We start from the raw sequence: 17,146 nt of genomic DNA, 5'->3' as shown, positions 1-17,146 counted from the left end.
CTCCCTTGGTAGACCAGGCTGGTCTCGAACTCACAGAGATCCGCCTGCCTCTGCCTCCCGAGTGCTGGGATTAAAGGCGTGCACCACCACCGCCTGGCTACAAGTTTTAAATTTTAAGTAGAATCTTTATTCACACACACATATATGTGTTACATACATATACACACATGTGCATATGTACATAAATGTTTGTTTTCCTCAGTATATATAGCTCAAGCTGTTCTGGAATTTGCTGTCTAGGCCAGCCTGCCCTCAAACTTGCCATCTTCCTGCCTCAGTCTCACGAATATTGCTATTTCAGGAATGCATCATCACCCTTGTCTGTGTGGATGTCTTAATGACACAAAGGCAGGGAAATGCTCTCAAGTTGAGACGCACCAAACCTAGCTTGGCAGGGTGGATTGTCCCATGTGGATTGAGCTGGCACTCCCCTCTCCCATGTAATTCAGTGTGTTCAGTTCCGTGAACAATTCTGCTAGTATTTCCTTTGAAAGTGCCTGCACTTTGTATATAAATTTAAGAAGGGTTTGTGTCATTCACATGTTGATAGTTCAACAGAGAACTTGCTGTCTTGCTTTCTTTCTTCAAGTGTATCACTTTTCTAATGGGTGTTTTGAACAGTTTTTACTGGTGAGCTTTACCATACTCTTGTGTTCACATTGTCCTGTACTGTTTAATCAGCGTGCGACTGCCACCTCCCACTATCCCCACTGCCCCTACCCCCTTCCTGCCTTAAATACTCCTCTGTTACTGTTGAAATCTATAGTAAAGACTGTCATTGTGGAGATGGCTCGCCCTAGTACCTCTGTGTGTTCTGAGCTGTTTAAGGAGGAGGGAGAAGCTTTCCATTTGCAGGCCACTGGCAGGTATTTACTGAGTGTATCATGTTGGGCCTGAGACTCCTCTCCTCTCCTTGCCTTTGGCTGGCTTTTCCTCCATCAGCATGGCTTTACCAGTGCGATGTTGCTCCTCAGCATGTCTGTTGTCCTAGAAACCTCCTCTAATGCTGCAGTCACATGGAGGAATATTTATTTACTCAGCCAAGCAGTGGCCTGCTTTGATTTTCATTTTCATAATCTCTTGCAGGTTAGCTCTCAGTCAGTGTTGTGAACCTTGTGAATCAATAAGGAGATGTCAAAATTAACGTAATGATTTGGGCTGATGTGTGTGTATAAGTTTGCATGTGTCTTGAAGAAATCATGCCTTTTATTTTCTATAGTCTCACTCCTTAGATTTTGTTGATCACAGCTTTGTATTATCATTTAAAGTATTTTTAATTTTTTTCATCTGTACTTTCTTTTCCAAATTGGTAGTTAGATTTATGAGGGTAATAATAGTTGGGACTATTTACTTGAGCAGTGATCTGCACAGAGCGAATGCTCTGGACACGTACAGTGCTGTCTCTGTGACTGGAGACCCAGTGTATCTTTGACCTTGGGGAACAAGCAAAATTGTGTTTTAGCTCTGAGTGTTTGTCTGGAGTAGAAATAGTCCAGTAAGCTTCCAGCCACCCTCTCGAATTGTTGTCTCTTCATTTTCTGATGTGAACTAGTTAGTACTGCCTGGGAAAAGAGCAGGAGAAAGGATGTGAGCGAAGGCTGAAGTTGTGTTTCTCTCAGTGAGGTACTTACCTGACGTTTCTGAGCTGGGATACTGGAGGATTATTACTCAGTTTTGAAGTTCTTACACCTTCTCCCTCCCTCCCTCCCTCCCTCCCTCCCTCCCTCCCTCCCTCCCTCCCTCCCTCCCTCCCTCCCTCCCTCCCCCTTTCTCTCTCTTTCTGCATTATTGTTGGCTCAGTTCAGAAACAAGTTAGGAAGCAGCTGGGGCTGAGAAGCACCGTGTGGCACTGGAGTCTGATAGTCGTTGAGGTTTTAGGACTGGCGGTGAAGCATGGTGTGCTGTAGTTTACTGGGACCGCTCTACCATATCGTCATGAGCGTGCTGGTAGAGCTGTACTGATTTTGCCTTCAGGAGGTCAGAGGTTGAAATGAGCATTAGTGGGCTGCTCAAGGTGCCAGTAGGGCCATTATGGAGGGTTTTCTGGCTTTCCTAGACTCTCCAGATTCCCTGGCTTGTTAGCCTGCCTACCTGCAAAGCTGCCCTGAGCCAGTTGAGTCTGTCACACATTACTTCATTCCGAGCCAGACACTTTTGCTTGCTCCCTCCACTCTTGGGATCCTTGTGATTTCATGGACCCACCTGGAAAGCCAAGATAATTTCTATGTGGGGGCAGTTGATTGGCAATCTACATCTCTTTGCTGCCTAGCACAGAAGCTAGGTTGCTGATACATTTTTAATTTTTACTTTTTTCCTTTATTTTTTTTTAAAAGAAAACTCTTTTTTTTTCATTATACATACCAATCCAAGTTCCACTCCCTCCCCTCCTCCCAAATCTTCCACATGCCCTCCCACCCCTCCCCACCCACTCCTCAGAGAGGGTAGGCACATTGCTTTGGAGAAGGTAGGTCCAAGGCCCTCCCTACTATATCTAGGCTGAGCAGGGTACCCATTCAAAGAGAATAGGTTCCCCAAAAGCCAGTACATGCAGTAGGGATAAAATCCTGGTGTCGTTTCCAGTGGCCCCTCAGTCTGTCCAGCCATGCAACTGTCAACCACAATCAGAGGGACTAGTTTGCTCCTATGCTTGTTCCTTCCCAGTCTGGCTGCAGTTTGTGAGCTCCCATTAGCTCAGGTAGACTGTTTCAGTGGGTGTACCTGTCACGGTCTTGAACTCTTTGCTCATATTCTCATTCCTCCCACTCTTCAGCTGGACTTTGGGAGCTCAGTCCAGTGCTCTGATTCGGGTCTCTGCCTCTGTTTCCATCGTTTCTGGATGAAGATTCTATGGTGATATTTAAGATATTCATCAATCTGACTACAGGGCAAGTCAAGATTGGGCCCTCTCTCCTCTATTGCTTAGGGTCTTTGCTGGGGTCATCCTTGTGGATTCCTGGGAATTCTCTAGAGCCAGGTTTCTTGCTAACCCTTTAATGGCTCGGCTCTCTCAATCAAGATATCTTTTTCCTTGCTCTCAGCTCTGTCCTTCCTCCTTCTCGACTATCCCATTCCCTCAAGTTCTCCTCACCCCTCCCCTTTCCCCCTCCTTCCTTCCTCCCTTCCATCTCCCCCCACCCCATGCTCCCAATTTTGTCAGGCTATCTTGTCTGTTTTGTCTTTTCCGGTGGATCTATATATGTTTTTTTTAGGGTTTCAGGTGTCAGTGTTTACAATAGAGTAGTTCTGTTTGACAACCCTTGTATATACCTGTACTAGTCTCAAAGGTGAAATATAAGCGGTCATCATGTGATGTCAAGCTATTGATATTTATAAGTTTATATTTCTTAGTTATAAACTTAAATGTGGTACATGTCTGCATTCCCAGTATTTGTGAGGCAGGGCAGGAGGATTGGGAACTAGAGGTCAGCACTGCCTTTATAGTAAAGTATCTCTAAAAAAAAAGTATAAGTTAATATGGTTCTATAATTTAGTCTTTTGTTATGTCAGATCTTATAAACCTCATGAAATACGGTGTTATCCTTACTAAAAACAGACAGACAGACAAAAACCAAAATGTTTCAAGTTGTAGGTTTCCCTTGAATGTGGCCGAGAACAAAGCGGCCGTGTGGTGAAAGCTCACTCTCTTCTCATCCATACGGGGGCTTTGTGGTGGCAAGGCTTTGTTGGTTTTGGTGTGGCCGAGTTTGACACAGTGTCCTGTCACTTGAGACAGTGGTAGATGGAGTGAGGACAGCATGTGAGCAGAGGTCCAGGGAGCCACTCTCTTTGGTCGTGGGCTCTCTTAAAACATGAAAATTCTTTTCATTTTTATAATTATTAGTTTAACCATTAAGAAATGCGTGGGTTGTTTTTCTTGTTATTTCTCTTGTCTCTTGTCATTGATGACAGATAAGACATTAACAATGGATGTTTTCCTGTTCGTGTATCAAAACTTCACCTTGAGTTTTTATCATTGTTTGTTTAGTAATTATTATTTGTACATGTGCATACATATGTACATGTGGAGGTCAGGGGACAACTCTGTGGAGTCAGTTCTCTTCACCTTTGCCTGGGTCTGGGGTTCGAACTCAGGACATCAGGCTTGCATGGCAAGTGCTTTACCCACTGACCACCTTCCTGGCTCTACCTTGGTGCCTTCCCCCACTCTCACATAAGTGATTGTAAGGATCACTATCCTGCTACTATGCAGGATTCTGCCAGATGTGCCGACCCTGATTTAACTGGCAGAAGTGGCGGCTTGGCTTTTATTGTTTGCCAGCTCAGTTTTGCTCTGACTGCATAGTGTATCTTTGACTCTCTAGTGTTTAGTAGACTGTTTGCCCTCTTAGTAACTGGCCTGTTCTTTGCTGATGGAGTATGGCAGGCAGAAGTGAATCATGAGTAACATGCTGCTCTCCTCTTACCTCTGAGCAGTTACTGCCGTGTGCTCTTTCCCATGGCACACACCCAGCTGCTGCCATGTCTTTCTAAGGCTGCAGTTGGGCCACATTGCATCGCGTATGGTGTTGGCGTTACTGAATATGTGTCTGGTTTCTCCCAATGCTTGTTAGGTTTGATAATGCCAGTGTCTGTGAGCTGCATTGCAAATTCCAGACATTTCCCTTTATTTCTAAATTTCTGGATGCATTTAGGTGCCTAAATGTTTACCCTTTGCTTCTCTATCAGTGAAGGCGAAGTTCAAATTGAAAACCCATTAGGTTTCTTTTCTTGAATAGTAATCGTCTAGGTATAATGACAGCAATTTTAGCTTTCTGTGTTCAGGGGGCTAATTCTGCACTGTTTTCTTGTTATCTTGTTCATATTGTAATTTATTAATTCTGTTCTTGTTATTTCTAGACTTTTACTGGTTGGTGGATGTGAAACTACTGAACTGGGCATTTCCAAAGCTTCTAGCTGTGGCCTTTCTGCGTGGAGAGTCCTCTCAGGCTCACCATATTATAAGCAAGTTACTAGCAGCGGAGATACGGTCACTGAGGTACGTGGTAGTGCAATTATCTGGACTATTTCCTAATTGGTGTTAGACAAGGGAACCTGTGAAAGATATAACCAGCAACATTTGTCTCAAAAAAGGGATATTAATGGTTCTGTGATTTTCGTGTTTTATTATTCTCACTTGCTTATTAACTCTAACTAAAGTGTTCTTAAAATGTATTAATAACAATGAATAGTATATCCCGAATAATATTAATAATATAACTAAAATATTATTTGTTATTACTATATATCAAATATAGTAAAATGTATTGAATTTAACTTGACTTCCCTTTTAGTAATGATATTTTCAGATAATAGAAAAAAAGTGTAGGTCAGATGAGGCGACTCAGCAGGTAACTGTTTGCCTTGCAAGCTTGGCAGCCTGAGTCCATAGGCAAAAGATGAGGAATGATTGCAGTTATTTTCTTGTGCACTCTGGCTCGGACCTGTGTGCACACATATATCTGTACTCACCCACAAATAATATACAAAAGTGTAAAAAAGAGAAAACAGCTTAGCCTGTCTGTTGTCTTATTACTTATATTTTCTCACTTACTCGTTAACATTTAGCATGCTGTTTTTGTGTTGATAACTGTTCAGAGTGCTTTTATCCCATGCTAGCTCAGCTAAGTGTGCCTTCAGTTGGGTTAGCCCTTGTCACTTAACCGGAAAGTGCTCTGGACCACCTGACCAGCAAGTGAGACTAGCACGCCAGTTCACATTCTGAACTACCTTGTATTCATCCTTCCGTGTTTATAGCAAATGCCCTATTGCTCCGTATTCATTCTTTATCATTTATTAGACCTCTATTTTGTGCCACACACTCCTTGTGTTAGCCTTTCACCTTTGACCAAATAAGTTTATTTTGACCTGCAGTTTCAGAGACTTCAGCTGATGGTGGCTTGGTTCTCTTGTGGCATTGTAGCTCGTGATGGGGTCACATGATGTTTGAGTGCTTACTTCATGGCCTCTCTGAGAGGCAGGGAGAAGCAGAGTCAGAGAAAGCATGACCTTGATATGAGTGTCTACCAGGGTCCCCGTGTCTCTCTAGGGTGGTGTGCCTTCCCGCTGTCCTTCTACAACACCCCTTCCTAGAGGGAACACCACCTCCCAATAGCACTGATGCTGGCAACCAGCCAGCCTTTAACACTTGGACCGTAGGTGCTTTCCAGATCCCAAGTATAGCACCCTGTTAGTCTGTAGCATTAGAGTAGGCTAGACTGAGTGTGAAAAAAATCATACAGTCACACAAACATATTGGAAGACCTAAAATGTCTGTGGCTTGTCACATCAAAATTCCTGGCCAAGCCTGCTGATGCTGCTGTGTCTTTTCTAGGCAGTTTGTTATGCCTGAAGATTAGAGAATCTGTGGACTATGACTTCTTGAGGTCCCACTGTCTCTACTGCTGGCTTTAGGAAGGGCAGAGAGGAATTAAAGGTGGAACTTTTCTCAGACTTATCCCAAAAGTGACACCACTCTTGCTTATTTATCAAACTAACCACATGACCCTTCCTAGCTCCAAAGAAGATTGGAAATAGTTTCTGTGTGTCCAGAAATATGAAATCAGTTAGGTGCCGGTAAATGCTAATTATGTCTACCATGTTGGTCATATTCTACTTATATGTGTCTTGGTTTTTTGGGTAAATTGTATGAAAGAAGCACTTGATGGAGGTTATGAGCCCTGTACTTAGTGTATGCTTGTCATGCATGACGGCTGTATGTTTTTAAAGTGAGGAATAAAACAGGCAAACTAAAGCATAGTATAAGGGAATATGCTCATTTCATAAGTGATTGTATTTGTCTTGTTATTTTTCTTAAAATATATTGATTTAAAAGTAATCTTCCAAACCAGCAAATGGCTCAGTGTTGGAAAAGATTCTGAAGGATGAGCTTTTGAAAAAGAAATCTTTAGCAGTTACAGTAGACTTCACTGTTATTGTTAGACTTGGCCTGCATTGAAATAAATAATTGTGATTTAACCCAACAAAGTAATTCAAAACGATACCAGCCTACTGGTTTTTTTTTTTTTTTGTGGCATGAACCTTAAATCAGCTGATATTTGCAGCTCCCATTATGGAGTGCTGTGTTTTTCTTCTTCCATTTATGATCCATCTACCTGCTCTCCTGCTTGGTCATTTTCCCTTCAGTGCTCAGAAGGAGGCAGTTTGTTAGCCCCTTTTCTCAGCCCTGGAGTGTTAGGCCAAATAGAGCTTAATGATGGAAGACAGGAAGACATAGCTTGGATCGGATGCCCTGGTTTCTTATCGCATTTTTTCTCAGATTGTCTGTATGTCTGACTGTTAATCTTATCTGCCCCGAAAAGACTGAGGTGGGAACTGATTGAAGAAATGGACACATTAATAAGTAGGAACTTATTAGCTGTGTTTTTCACTGACTTTTGTAACTTCTAGTTTTATGTGACATAAATCAAGCAGATCTTGGAAAAATATTATCCTTCAAATCTTTTCGTCCAGCAGCATTGAGGGCATCTATAGAAAGTGGCCTTGAGAGGGGAATTTTCCGTGTGCTGTCACCTGGCAGCAGACCTTTCCCCTGGACTCCTATGGGTTTGTGCGCTTCTGCTCGGCTTCCTTTTGAGTTCTGTATTGTAAAGTGCTCTGCTGTGTGTACTCTTCCTGTCTCAAGCCCAAGGGGCTTTGATATTGACTTCTCTTAAGAGAAAATTGCTTGTCCACTGACAAAATCAGTTAAGAAAAGCCTTGAATTGCAGAGTGAATGCCCTGCTGTATGATTGACTTCTTGAAATGCTGCAAATGTATTTTGATGCCATTAGTAGCTTTCAAGTGTCTTGTGCAGCTAACCTTGCAGTCCTTCTTCATAGCCTTCCCACCTCAGAATCGTTGGCGGTTATAACGTTTGTCCCTTTCATCAGGAGGTGGCTGCTGTGCTTAGTGAGCGCCCTCTCCCACAGGCTGCTGGCAGGCTCTAAAATGACTATACAAAATTCAATATATGCATTGATCAACATTTCCAGATGAATGCTAGTGTCCTACATGACTTTACTTAATCATTGTTCAACATTGAATTATTGCTCCAAGTAATAGGAATATAAAAAAAACTTATATAGCTAACTCTACAAATGTGTACAATAAAGTATAACAGTGCCCAGTTAGAATTCAGAAGCTGAGGATAGAATGGGTGTAGGCTCTGGAGTTAGAAGGCTGAAATTCCAGGCCCTCCCACACATACACCTTTTCTTGCCACTTGGGTGATGAGGCTTTTGTCAGGACCTTGTGAAGCAATCTCTTTGAAGGCAGTTGATAAACTCTTATGACATTATGCATAAGATTGTTGTCTGTTTGGCGTTTTAAGACTGAACTTTGTATAAAGAAATGTGAAAATGAATGAAAGTCCTGAAGTTTTGTTATTGATGTTGTGCTTTTTCCAATGCTTATCATCCTGTGGAAATAGTGCAGGCACTTTGAGCATATTGTTTTCTTAAAAATCCTTTCTCTGAAAAGAGGGTGCAATCCGAATACTTCCCCTGAGATTCTCCTGTCTGCTCAGCTCTGTCCTGTGTGGGTCTTCCTTTGCTGCTGCCGTCAAGCCCCTTTTCCTGTGCCCTTTCCCCCTTTCCCTCCTGCTTGTTTCCCTTCCCGTTCCCAGTGTCTGAGTGTGTAGGCAGCCTGAGCCTGAGCTCTCACAGCTCCCTTCATCCTGTCTCTTTCTCCCAGACTCTGAGCTTTCAGATGTGCTAATACTCTTTGCCATTAATATTTCATTATTCTCCTTCCTTTAAAATTTTCTTTTGTCAAATTTCTTTTTAGTTACTGAGTTTTAACTTAGGGCAATTAAAAGTTTCCTGCATCCTTAAATTCTTGTTGAAGCACATTGTTTTACTTAAAGCAATAATTTTGTTTCCTTATATTTCTTAGTTGTTTTCCGTAGTGCAATCTACCCTTGTTTACATATGTGAATGTTTGTCTTCTGATTTCCTTTTCTTTTTAACTTTATAGAACTTGTTGATCTTTGTGTTTGTCTCTCAATTTCTATGAGATATTTCTGAGTCTTTTTCTTGTTCATTGCAATGATACTAGAATATTTTCCAGGATTCCTGGGTTAGTGGTTCCCTGTGTGGTCGGTAGAGTGACCCTCAGGTGCTGTCGATATTGATGGGAAGGGCTATGGGCTCCAGAAACAAAGCTTCTCTCTTGTCTTGCAGCACACTGCATTTCCTCCTTTGCTTCTTCTATTAGTCCACCTCTGTTGTCAAAAGATACTTCTTCTCCTTCGCATTGTTCTTCCTCAGAAACCGTGTGCCTGTCAGATTGCTCCTTCTAAGGACACTCCCATCCTTTCCCTATAGCCCATGTCTTGATGACATGGGTACTCTTTCAATGTTATCAGGCAGCAAATGGACCTGATAGTTTTGGATTGGACTTAGATGGACCCTTGACTTCTTTGCTATCTTTCCTTGGTTGTCCTTCTTGGGCCCTGCAGTATTTTTACCATCTGCATTGTTCATCACCAAGCAGGAGCAATGGATGTGACAAACTGGTACTGGATAATTTTTCTCTCTTAATGTACAGTTATTTTGGAAGTTATTGTCTTCATCATCATCATTTGTTTTCAAGTTAAACTGATTGTATGGTTCTCATTTATATATCTCCGTGTACTCTGTTGTTTTTGGAGGAAATATTGGGATGTTTGTGGATAAGCCATCACTGATTTTCAGTGGTTTGGAAGCTCTGGTAGCATAATTGTTAACCTTACCTGCATAATAAGCACTTTTGCTTTTAGATGTATTTATGTATAGGTATGTATGCTTTTCTATGTGGGTTTACATGCACAGCATGTGAGTATGTTCAGTGCCTGTGGGGGCCGGAAGAGGACATTGCAACCCCTGGAACTGGAGTTGCAAGTGATAATGAGTTATTATGTGGGTGCTGGGAACTGAGCCTGGCTCATTTGTGACAGCAGTGAGCACTGTTAACTAGTGAGCCATTTCTCTAGTTCCTTTGCCTTGCTTTGTTTTGAGCTTTTGAGACAGGGTGTCCTACTTATCTGAGGCTGGCCTGATGCTTATTGTGTAGCCTAGGATAGCCTCACAGTCATGATAGTCTTGATGTAGCCTCCTGAGTATTATAGGTGTGAGCCACCATACTTAGCTTCCATTTTGCTTATTACAATATTGGAGTGAAATTCATGTAGTAAAAAATGAGTTGTTTTATTTTTATTTATTTATTTATTATTTTTTTTTTTTTATTGAAAAAAAATTTCCGCCTCCTCCCAGCCTCCCACTCCTTTCCCCCTCCCCCTACTCCTCTCCCCCTTCCTCTCCAGTCTGAAGAGCAGTCAGGGTTCCCTGCCCTGTGGAAAGTCCAAAGTCCTCCCCCCTCCATCCTGGTCTAGGAAGGTGAACATCCAAACTGGCTAGGCTCATAAAATATCGTGGGGTAACTCTGACCAAGGAAGTGAAAGATCTATTTGACAAGAACTTTAAGGCATTGAAGAAAGAAATTGAAGAGGATACCAGAAAATGGAAGGATCTCCCTTGCTCTTGGATTGGGAGGATCAACATAGTAAAAATGGCAATTCTGCCAAAGGCAATTTATAGATTCAATGCAATCCCCATCAAGGTCCCATCAAAATTCTTCACAGATCTTGAGAGGACAATAATAAACTTTATATGGAAAAACAAAAAACCCAGGATAGCTAAAACAATCTTATATAATAAAGGAACTTCTGGAGGCATTACCATCCCTGACTTCAAACTCTATTACAGAGCCACAGTAATGAAAACAGTGTGGTATTGGCATAAAAACAGAGCAGTTGACCAATGGAATCGTATAGAAGACCCAGATTTTAACCCACAAACCTACGAACACCTCATTTTCGATAAAGGAACTTAAAGTATACAATGGAAGAAAGAAAGCATCTTCAACAAATGGTGCTGGCACAACTGGATGTCAACCTATAGAAGAATGAAAATAGATCCATATCTATCACCATGCACAAAACTCAAGTCCAAATGGATCAAAGACCTCAATATCAATCTGAACACACTGAACCTGATAGAAGAGAAAGTGGGAAGTACCCTACAACATATGGGCACAGGCAATCTCTTCCTAGGTACAACCCCAGCAGCACAGACATTAAGGGCAACATTGAATAAATGGGACCTACTGAAACTGAGAAGCTTCTGTAAAGCAAAGGACACTGTCACTAAGACAAAAAGGCAACCCACTGACTGGAAGAATATCTTCAAATCAGTTGTTTTAAAGTGGACAGTGATAGTGTACACCTAGGAAAGAATCAGTAGGTCATGTTTTAATTTTGTTTCAGTTTTGAGGATCTACTAAACTTTCCCAGAGTGGCTGTACTACTTGATAATTCCCAAATCAGAGCATGGTGGTTCCAAATTTTCTACATTCTCAATAACACCTTTTCCATTCCAAAAATTATAGTTATCACTTTTCTTGTTTTAAATACTGGTTTCTAAATGTTATTTTTCCCCTTGTATGTTGGAAGAATAGATTCAGTTCCAAATGAATGAAGTTTCTATGGGAACTTTTGAATTTTTTCACAGTGATAGTAAGATAAATGTCAAACTTAGCCTCAGCCAAGAATATGCTTTGATTTGAATTTGCGTGTGCTGTGTTAGACTTGTTATTTGCCTAGTGAAGAAAGCATTTGATTGTGACTTTTCTTAGACCTTCCCACTTGGTAGACTCCCTCACCCCATCAGAATGCTGTCAAGATCATTGGCATTCGTTGATTTTACTCACCGTGTAGCCTTAGCTGGCTTGGAACTTGCTTTGAGTGAAGATCAGGCTGTCCTCAAACTCCCAGAAATCCACCTGCCTCTGCCTCTTGAGTGCTGGGATTAAAGGCTATCAATTTTTTTAAAAGTCAATTTAATACTGGGTTACTTGGGCCTTGATAACCACATTGTAACTACACTCAACTCTCTATTGCTTTATTTGTGGTATGCTGTCTCAATCATGCAGTGTTCATTTTCTTCACTGAGGCATATCCTTGACCCACTAGTGGGTTTTTTTTCTTTAACTATTTTAAAAAATACTTAATGTGTGCTTTTCATTCCATGATAAAAGGGTTTTAGGTAATGAAGAAAACATTCCATTAAGATTTCTTTATATGATGTATCTTAATTTTGTAGGTGCCGAAGACACTGGGATTATTAAAGCTGTTAAGTGTCAAGTTTTACACTCGTCAGGGACAAGAACAGGTAATGTAAATTTGCCTAAGTTTGTTTCTCAGACACTCTCAGTGGGGTGCCTTTAAGGTCCAAGCTGAGTGATGCTTGGCTGGTCAGGCCTTTGTCACTGTCACCAGATATCTGGCGCATGAGAGGCCGGACATGCTTATGGTTTCAGAGGTTTGAGTCCACCAGGTTCATCGGAGCTGGCGGAGCAGGACTGTTCCTGCAGGGCAGCTGGAAAACAGGTAGAGCAGCTCAGCTCGGGTGGAGAAGGGGCGAAGTGGAACAGTATCAGAAAGAGGTGTGGCATGCAGCCTCTGTGGCCCCTTGCCTAGGACTCTGCTTCCTCCAGCCCGGCCCCACTGGCAGAACCTGCTCCAACAAAATCAGGGGGGTATGTGGGTAGGAGTGTATAGCCTACCTGTAGTAATGAGGCGAGCAGGCCTGCTTTTCGTCCTGCCTGACTTCCACATGGCTAGCGTTACACCCAAAATAACAGCACACAAAGTATATTCATTCAAACACTGCCTGGCCCATTAGCTCTAACCTCTTACTGGCTAACTCTCACATCTTGATTAACCCATTTCTATTAATGTGTATCGCCACTTGACTGTGGCTTATAGGCATGAGTCTAACCACCATCTGTCTTGGGTAGAAGATGTATGGCATCTGCCTGACTCTGCTTTCTTCCTCCCAGAATTCTGTTCGGTCTCCTCCACCCACCTAAGGGCCAGCCTATCAAAAAGCCAGGGCAGTTTCTTTATTAACAAATGAAAGTAACACATAGACAGATGACCTTCCTACGTCACCTACCTTCCCCAGTTCCACCTATTCCCAATGCTTGGTTCTAATGTTGAATCATCAGTACGTTAAACCATTTAATAGTTGGAACCCTCATGAGCTTGTTGTGTCTGGAACAGCCTGGCAGACACACTTGGAGGTGTCCTTGTCACTCACCTGTATGCTTCTCTGTCTGATCAAGAGGACAATCAAGGGAACTATCATAAGCCTTGAATGATCTAGGCCTTCATCTGGTGTATGCAACAGTAGGAGTTTATAGAGCTATTTATGGAAAATTTGTATATTTTTAGTATGTATTAATTAAAAAAATAATAGAATATATCCAGTCCTCTTGAAGGATGAAAGTATAGTCAGAACAAATCATTTTGCTTAGAAGCCATATATCTTTCCAGATTTCTTCCAAAATTGTATGAGGATTTTATTCTGGCAAGAAATCTCTCTCTCTCTCTGTCTCTCTCTCTGTCTCTGTCTCTGTCTCTCTCTCTCTCTCTCTCTCTCTCTCTCTCTCCCCCCCCCTCTCTCTTTCTCTCTCTCTGATAAAAATCATAAGTTCATTCTCAAATGGGAGGCTGGTGATAACTCAGTGGAAGAGTCATGATGAACTGAGAGGTGTGGGTGCTGGGCACAGGCCTTGACCTGTGTCTATAGTCTCTTTCATCTTTAATCCTCTGTGTAATTACACTGTATTCTAGTTGGCATCCTCTTTTCTTATTTCCTGGAGCTGTCTTCATTTTTCAGATGAAGAAACATATGTAAGACTAAATGACTTGGCTTCTGTCTTGAAGTTTGTTTGTCCTAATGTGCTGTGTTCCCTGTGTCTGCAGCACCATGCTACTGTTGAGAATGCCACTTCCCTTTCTCCCTGACTCCCCTTTGTATTCTCCATGATTTCTAAGACCTTACTCTTTCCTTTAACTAGGCTTCTTTTGCTGTTGTCAATTAAGTCCTGTCGAGGTGTGTGCTAGAGAGTGTGGAGTTTTAGGATTCCTGTTTTTCAGTCTGTAGGTGTGTACTTTAAGACATGTATAATGTCGGCATTGAGAATAAAGGTTGTTTAGTGTAGGCATCTCTTCAAAGCCCACAGTGTGATAGGGTAGACCCTGAAGCAGGGCAGAATGGGGCAGGGCAGAGCAGAGCACACACTATTCCCATCTGAAGTGCAGCAGAGGAAGAAGCATCTAGCTCTTGGGGTATCTTGGTTTGAATCTTGAGGTGAGGAAGTTCCCAGACAGGGAAGGGAGGATCAATCTTTTGGTCTGGGGTGGGATGTGCACAGGCATGTGGAATGGCAGTGGTACCATTGGAACATACTGTTTGCTCCAGTAGCTAGAGACTCCTCGGACACTTAGTTTTGGCTTTCCTTGTTATCATTTATGCATCCTTATATTTAGGATAATATAATTATAGCAATATTTGGAATAAGACCTATCTAGGGGATTGATTTTTTGATTCTTCTCTGTGTCATCTCTGGCTCATATTAGAACTGTGTGTCAGCTGATTTGATTTAGCAGGAGGTGTGGGTCTGTATGGTTAGTGTAAAGAGACTGTTTCTCTTTATGGTCATACCACTTGGAACTTAAGCTGTGGATTGTTTCGGCCCGTGCTATTGGTTATTCTCATCAGATGGCTCTCGTTCTTTTTCATTCTGACATGATCCTCTGTGACTGAGCAAAACAGAGAGAAGGAAGCAATTAATTTCGTTGTAATTTGATCCTGCATTTCGACACACTGTCCCCAAATCTTTAACTTGTCTGGGCTTTTAAATTTAGTATTCTGAACCCAAGGCTTTCCAGAAAATATCTGAATGCTGTGTGTGTCATCTTGTTTGTACCTAGACATTTCTGTTCATGGCCTGGAGATTTTCAGTGCTGTAATTTCAGAGCTGTTGGTGCACAGGGGGACCTAAGGGTTTCTTCCTGTCGTGAGCACAGTGTAACTAGCGGATGACTTCACATGCCGCCACAGCAAGCTCTGTGACTGGCATGGTAATGTCTGTTTTCTTGATGAAGAAGTTGAAGCCTCAAGACGAGTGACCTGTCCAATACAGTTAACCAGACGTGATGTCCAGGTTTGCTCTTGGAAGGGCTTTGAAAGCTGTTATTTTCTACCATTTCTGGCTGTGGAGGAAGCTGAAGGAATAGAAAGGAAGGTATACTATACTCAAGAGGGGTCAAGGCCTCCGGTTACATGGATTCTAGAATAATGATCTACTTTACCATTTAAGTTTGACAGCAGTTGTATTATCTTTTAAGATGTATTCTGAGGTAGGAGGATTGTTAGGTGTTCAAGCCCCATCTGTCTCAAAAATGAAAAAAAAGAAATAAAACCTTTCTTCTTTTAGCTATGAGTATTTTAAAGTGATCTGCCCTTTTTTATGTAACTGTATAGCTACTATTTAGTTCATTCTTTTCTGTATTCACTTGTCAGACTTTAAATCAGTGACTGTCATCTTATAGACACTCAGTTAATGTGTGGTGGTGGCTATTATTGCTCTCTTAATTTCTTCATGTCCACAATGGTACCAATAATTAATCTGAATTTTAATACTTTTTGTTGGTACGTGTGCATGGCATGTATGTGCACATGTTTCTGTGTGTGGCTGTGCCTGTGCTCATTCCATGTTCATGTGTAGAGGTCAGAGGACAACAGTGGGTGTCACTTCTTGTCTCTGCCTTCTTTTAAGAGAGGATCTCAGCCTGCCATTGGTGTTGCACACATTTAATCCCAGCACTTGGGAGACAGAGGAAGGCGGATCTCTATGAGTTTGAGGCCAGCCTGGTCTACAAAGCAAGTTATAGGACAGCTGGAGCTGTTACACAGAGAAATCCTGTCTCTAAGAAAGTAGGAGGGAGGGAGGGAGGGATGGAGGAGGGAGGGAAGGAAGGAAGGAAGGAAGGAAGGAAGGGAGCGATCTCTTTGTTATTCCCCACTGTATATGCCAGACTAGCTGGCCCCAGAGCTTCTTGCTGCAGGAGGCCTGGGATAGCAGATGAGTTCTACCTTGTCTGTCTAATAGGTGGGTTCTGAGGTTCAGACTCAGTCTTCATGCTTGTGTGGACAACACCATTTCCCACTGAGCCATTCGTCTAGCCCTCCATGTTCATTTAAACATTATGGTTTAGTGTGCCTAAATGCCATATGGCTCTAAATAATAAGCTTTTGTTTGTGGTATATATGTCTTAAGACTGTAATAGTAATAATAACTAGATTTATCCATATTTACGAGTGGAATTGGCTTGGAGTGTTTTTATCAAGTATGGTCTATTCCTCATACTTTTTTGTTTTTTGTCTCAGGTTGTTAATCAGGCTATTGAGGATGGCTGTTTCAGTTTGAAAGATCTCTTCCTTTCTCTTTCCTTCCCTCTCTCCTTCCTCCCTTTTTCCTTCCCCCCTCCCTTCTTTTTTATTCTTTATTCTAAATTACACTAGACTAAAATATGTAAACTTAAAAAAGCCCTAAAACTACTTGAAGTCAAATTAAGGGTCTCGTGGATGCCAGGCAAGGGTTGCATCCTTAACATCTGGCAAGCTTCCCAAGGGCAGGGATTTGTGTTTATTTTGTTTACTGCTGATGGCAGAGTGCAAAAACAGAACCTGACATGCAGTATTTATTGCTCAATATGTCATATTCAGCAAGTATTTGTGGAATGTTAGAGGAACATCACTTAGAAAATTACATTTTATTGATTTGACATTTTTTTCTTTCAGAATATATAGAAATTTAGAACATTTTGAATGCTTTCAGTAGAGTTCAATACTTTTATTTTAATATCACTTATGCAATTGAAAGGTGGAGGTAATGGAAACCACTGATTTTTAGTTATTTCATAGAGGTGATAAGCAACTGAAGAAAGTGAGGAGTTTAATATCAGTATAGCACTCTATTTGACATCACAGAGCTCCCTTGTCTCAAGGAAGATTGGAGTTTTATTACAGTATTTGAGAGAAGGTCCAAGTCCTACTCTAAGTATTGGTGCCTTTAATTAGTGCTTTAGTTAAGAAAAGATACAATGGACATTTGAGCTAGTCCTTTAATGTAAGTGAGAGGTACATGAAATTGTATCAATCCAGCATGTGGTTCAATGACTTGTGAAATAGATACATTGAAATCATATAGTCCCCTTTTAGTGACACACTGCTTCTTATGGTGGTCATAGTTAACATAG

The 17,146-nt window shown here is 41.7% G+C and overlaps 1 protein-coding gene across 3 annotated transcripts in view; it reads left to right on the top strand.

The window, feature by feature from the left end:
• The window catches only part of Nbas (neuroblastoma amplified sequence), a 313,151-nt gene that overhangs the window by 37,117 nt on the left and 258,888 nt on the right, over positions 1-17,146 (top strand). For all 3 annotated transcript variants that reach the window (XM_026788959.1, XM_013353527.1, XM_005366539.3), the window contains exons 10-11: positions 4,858-4,996; positions 12,138-12,206. In XM_026788959.1, the coding sequence (XP_026644760.1) occupies positions 4,858-4,996; positions 12,138-12,206 (208 nt within the window). The remainder of the gene's footprint in view (positions 1-4,857; positions 4,997-12,137; positions 12,207-17,146) is intronic.

This window comes from Microtus ochrogaster, unplaced genomic scaffold, assembly GCF_000317375.1.
Source record: "Microtus ochrogaster isolate Prairie Vole_2 unplaced genomic scaffold, MicOch1.0 UNK10, whole genome shotgun sequence".
In the NCBI taxonomy this organism is placed as follows: domain Eukaryota; kingdom Metazoa; phylum Chordata; class Mammalia; order Rodentia; family Cricetidae; genus Microtus; species Microtus ochrogaster.
This window is presented reverse-complemented; position numbering and strand designations above follow the sequence as displayed.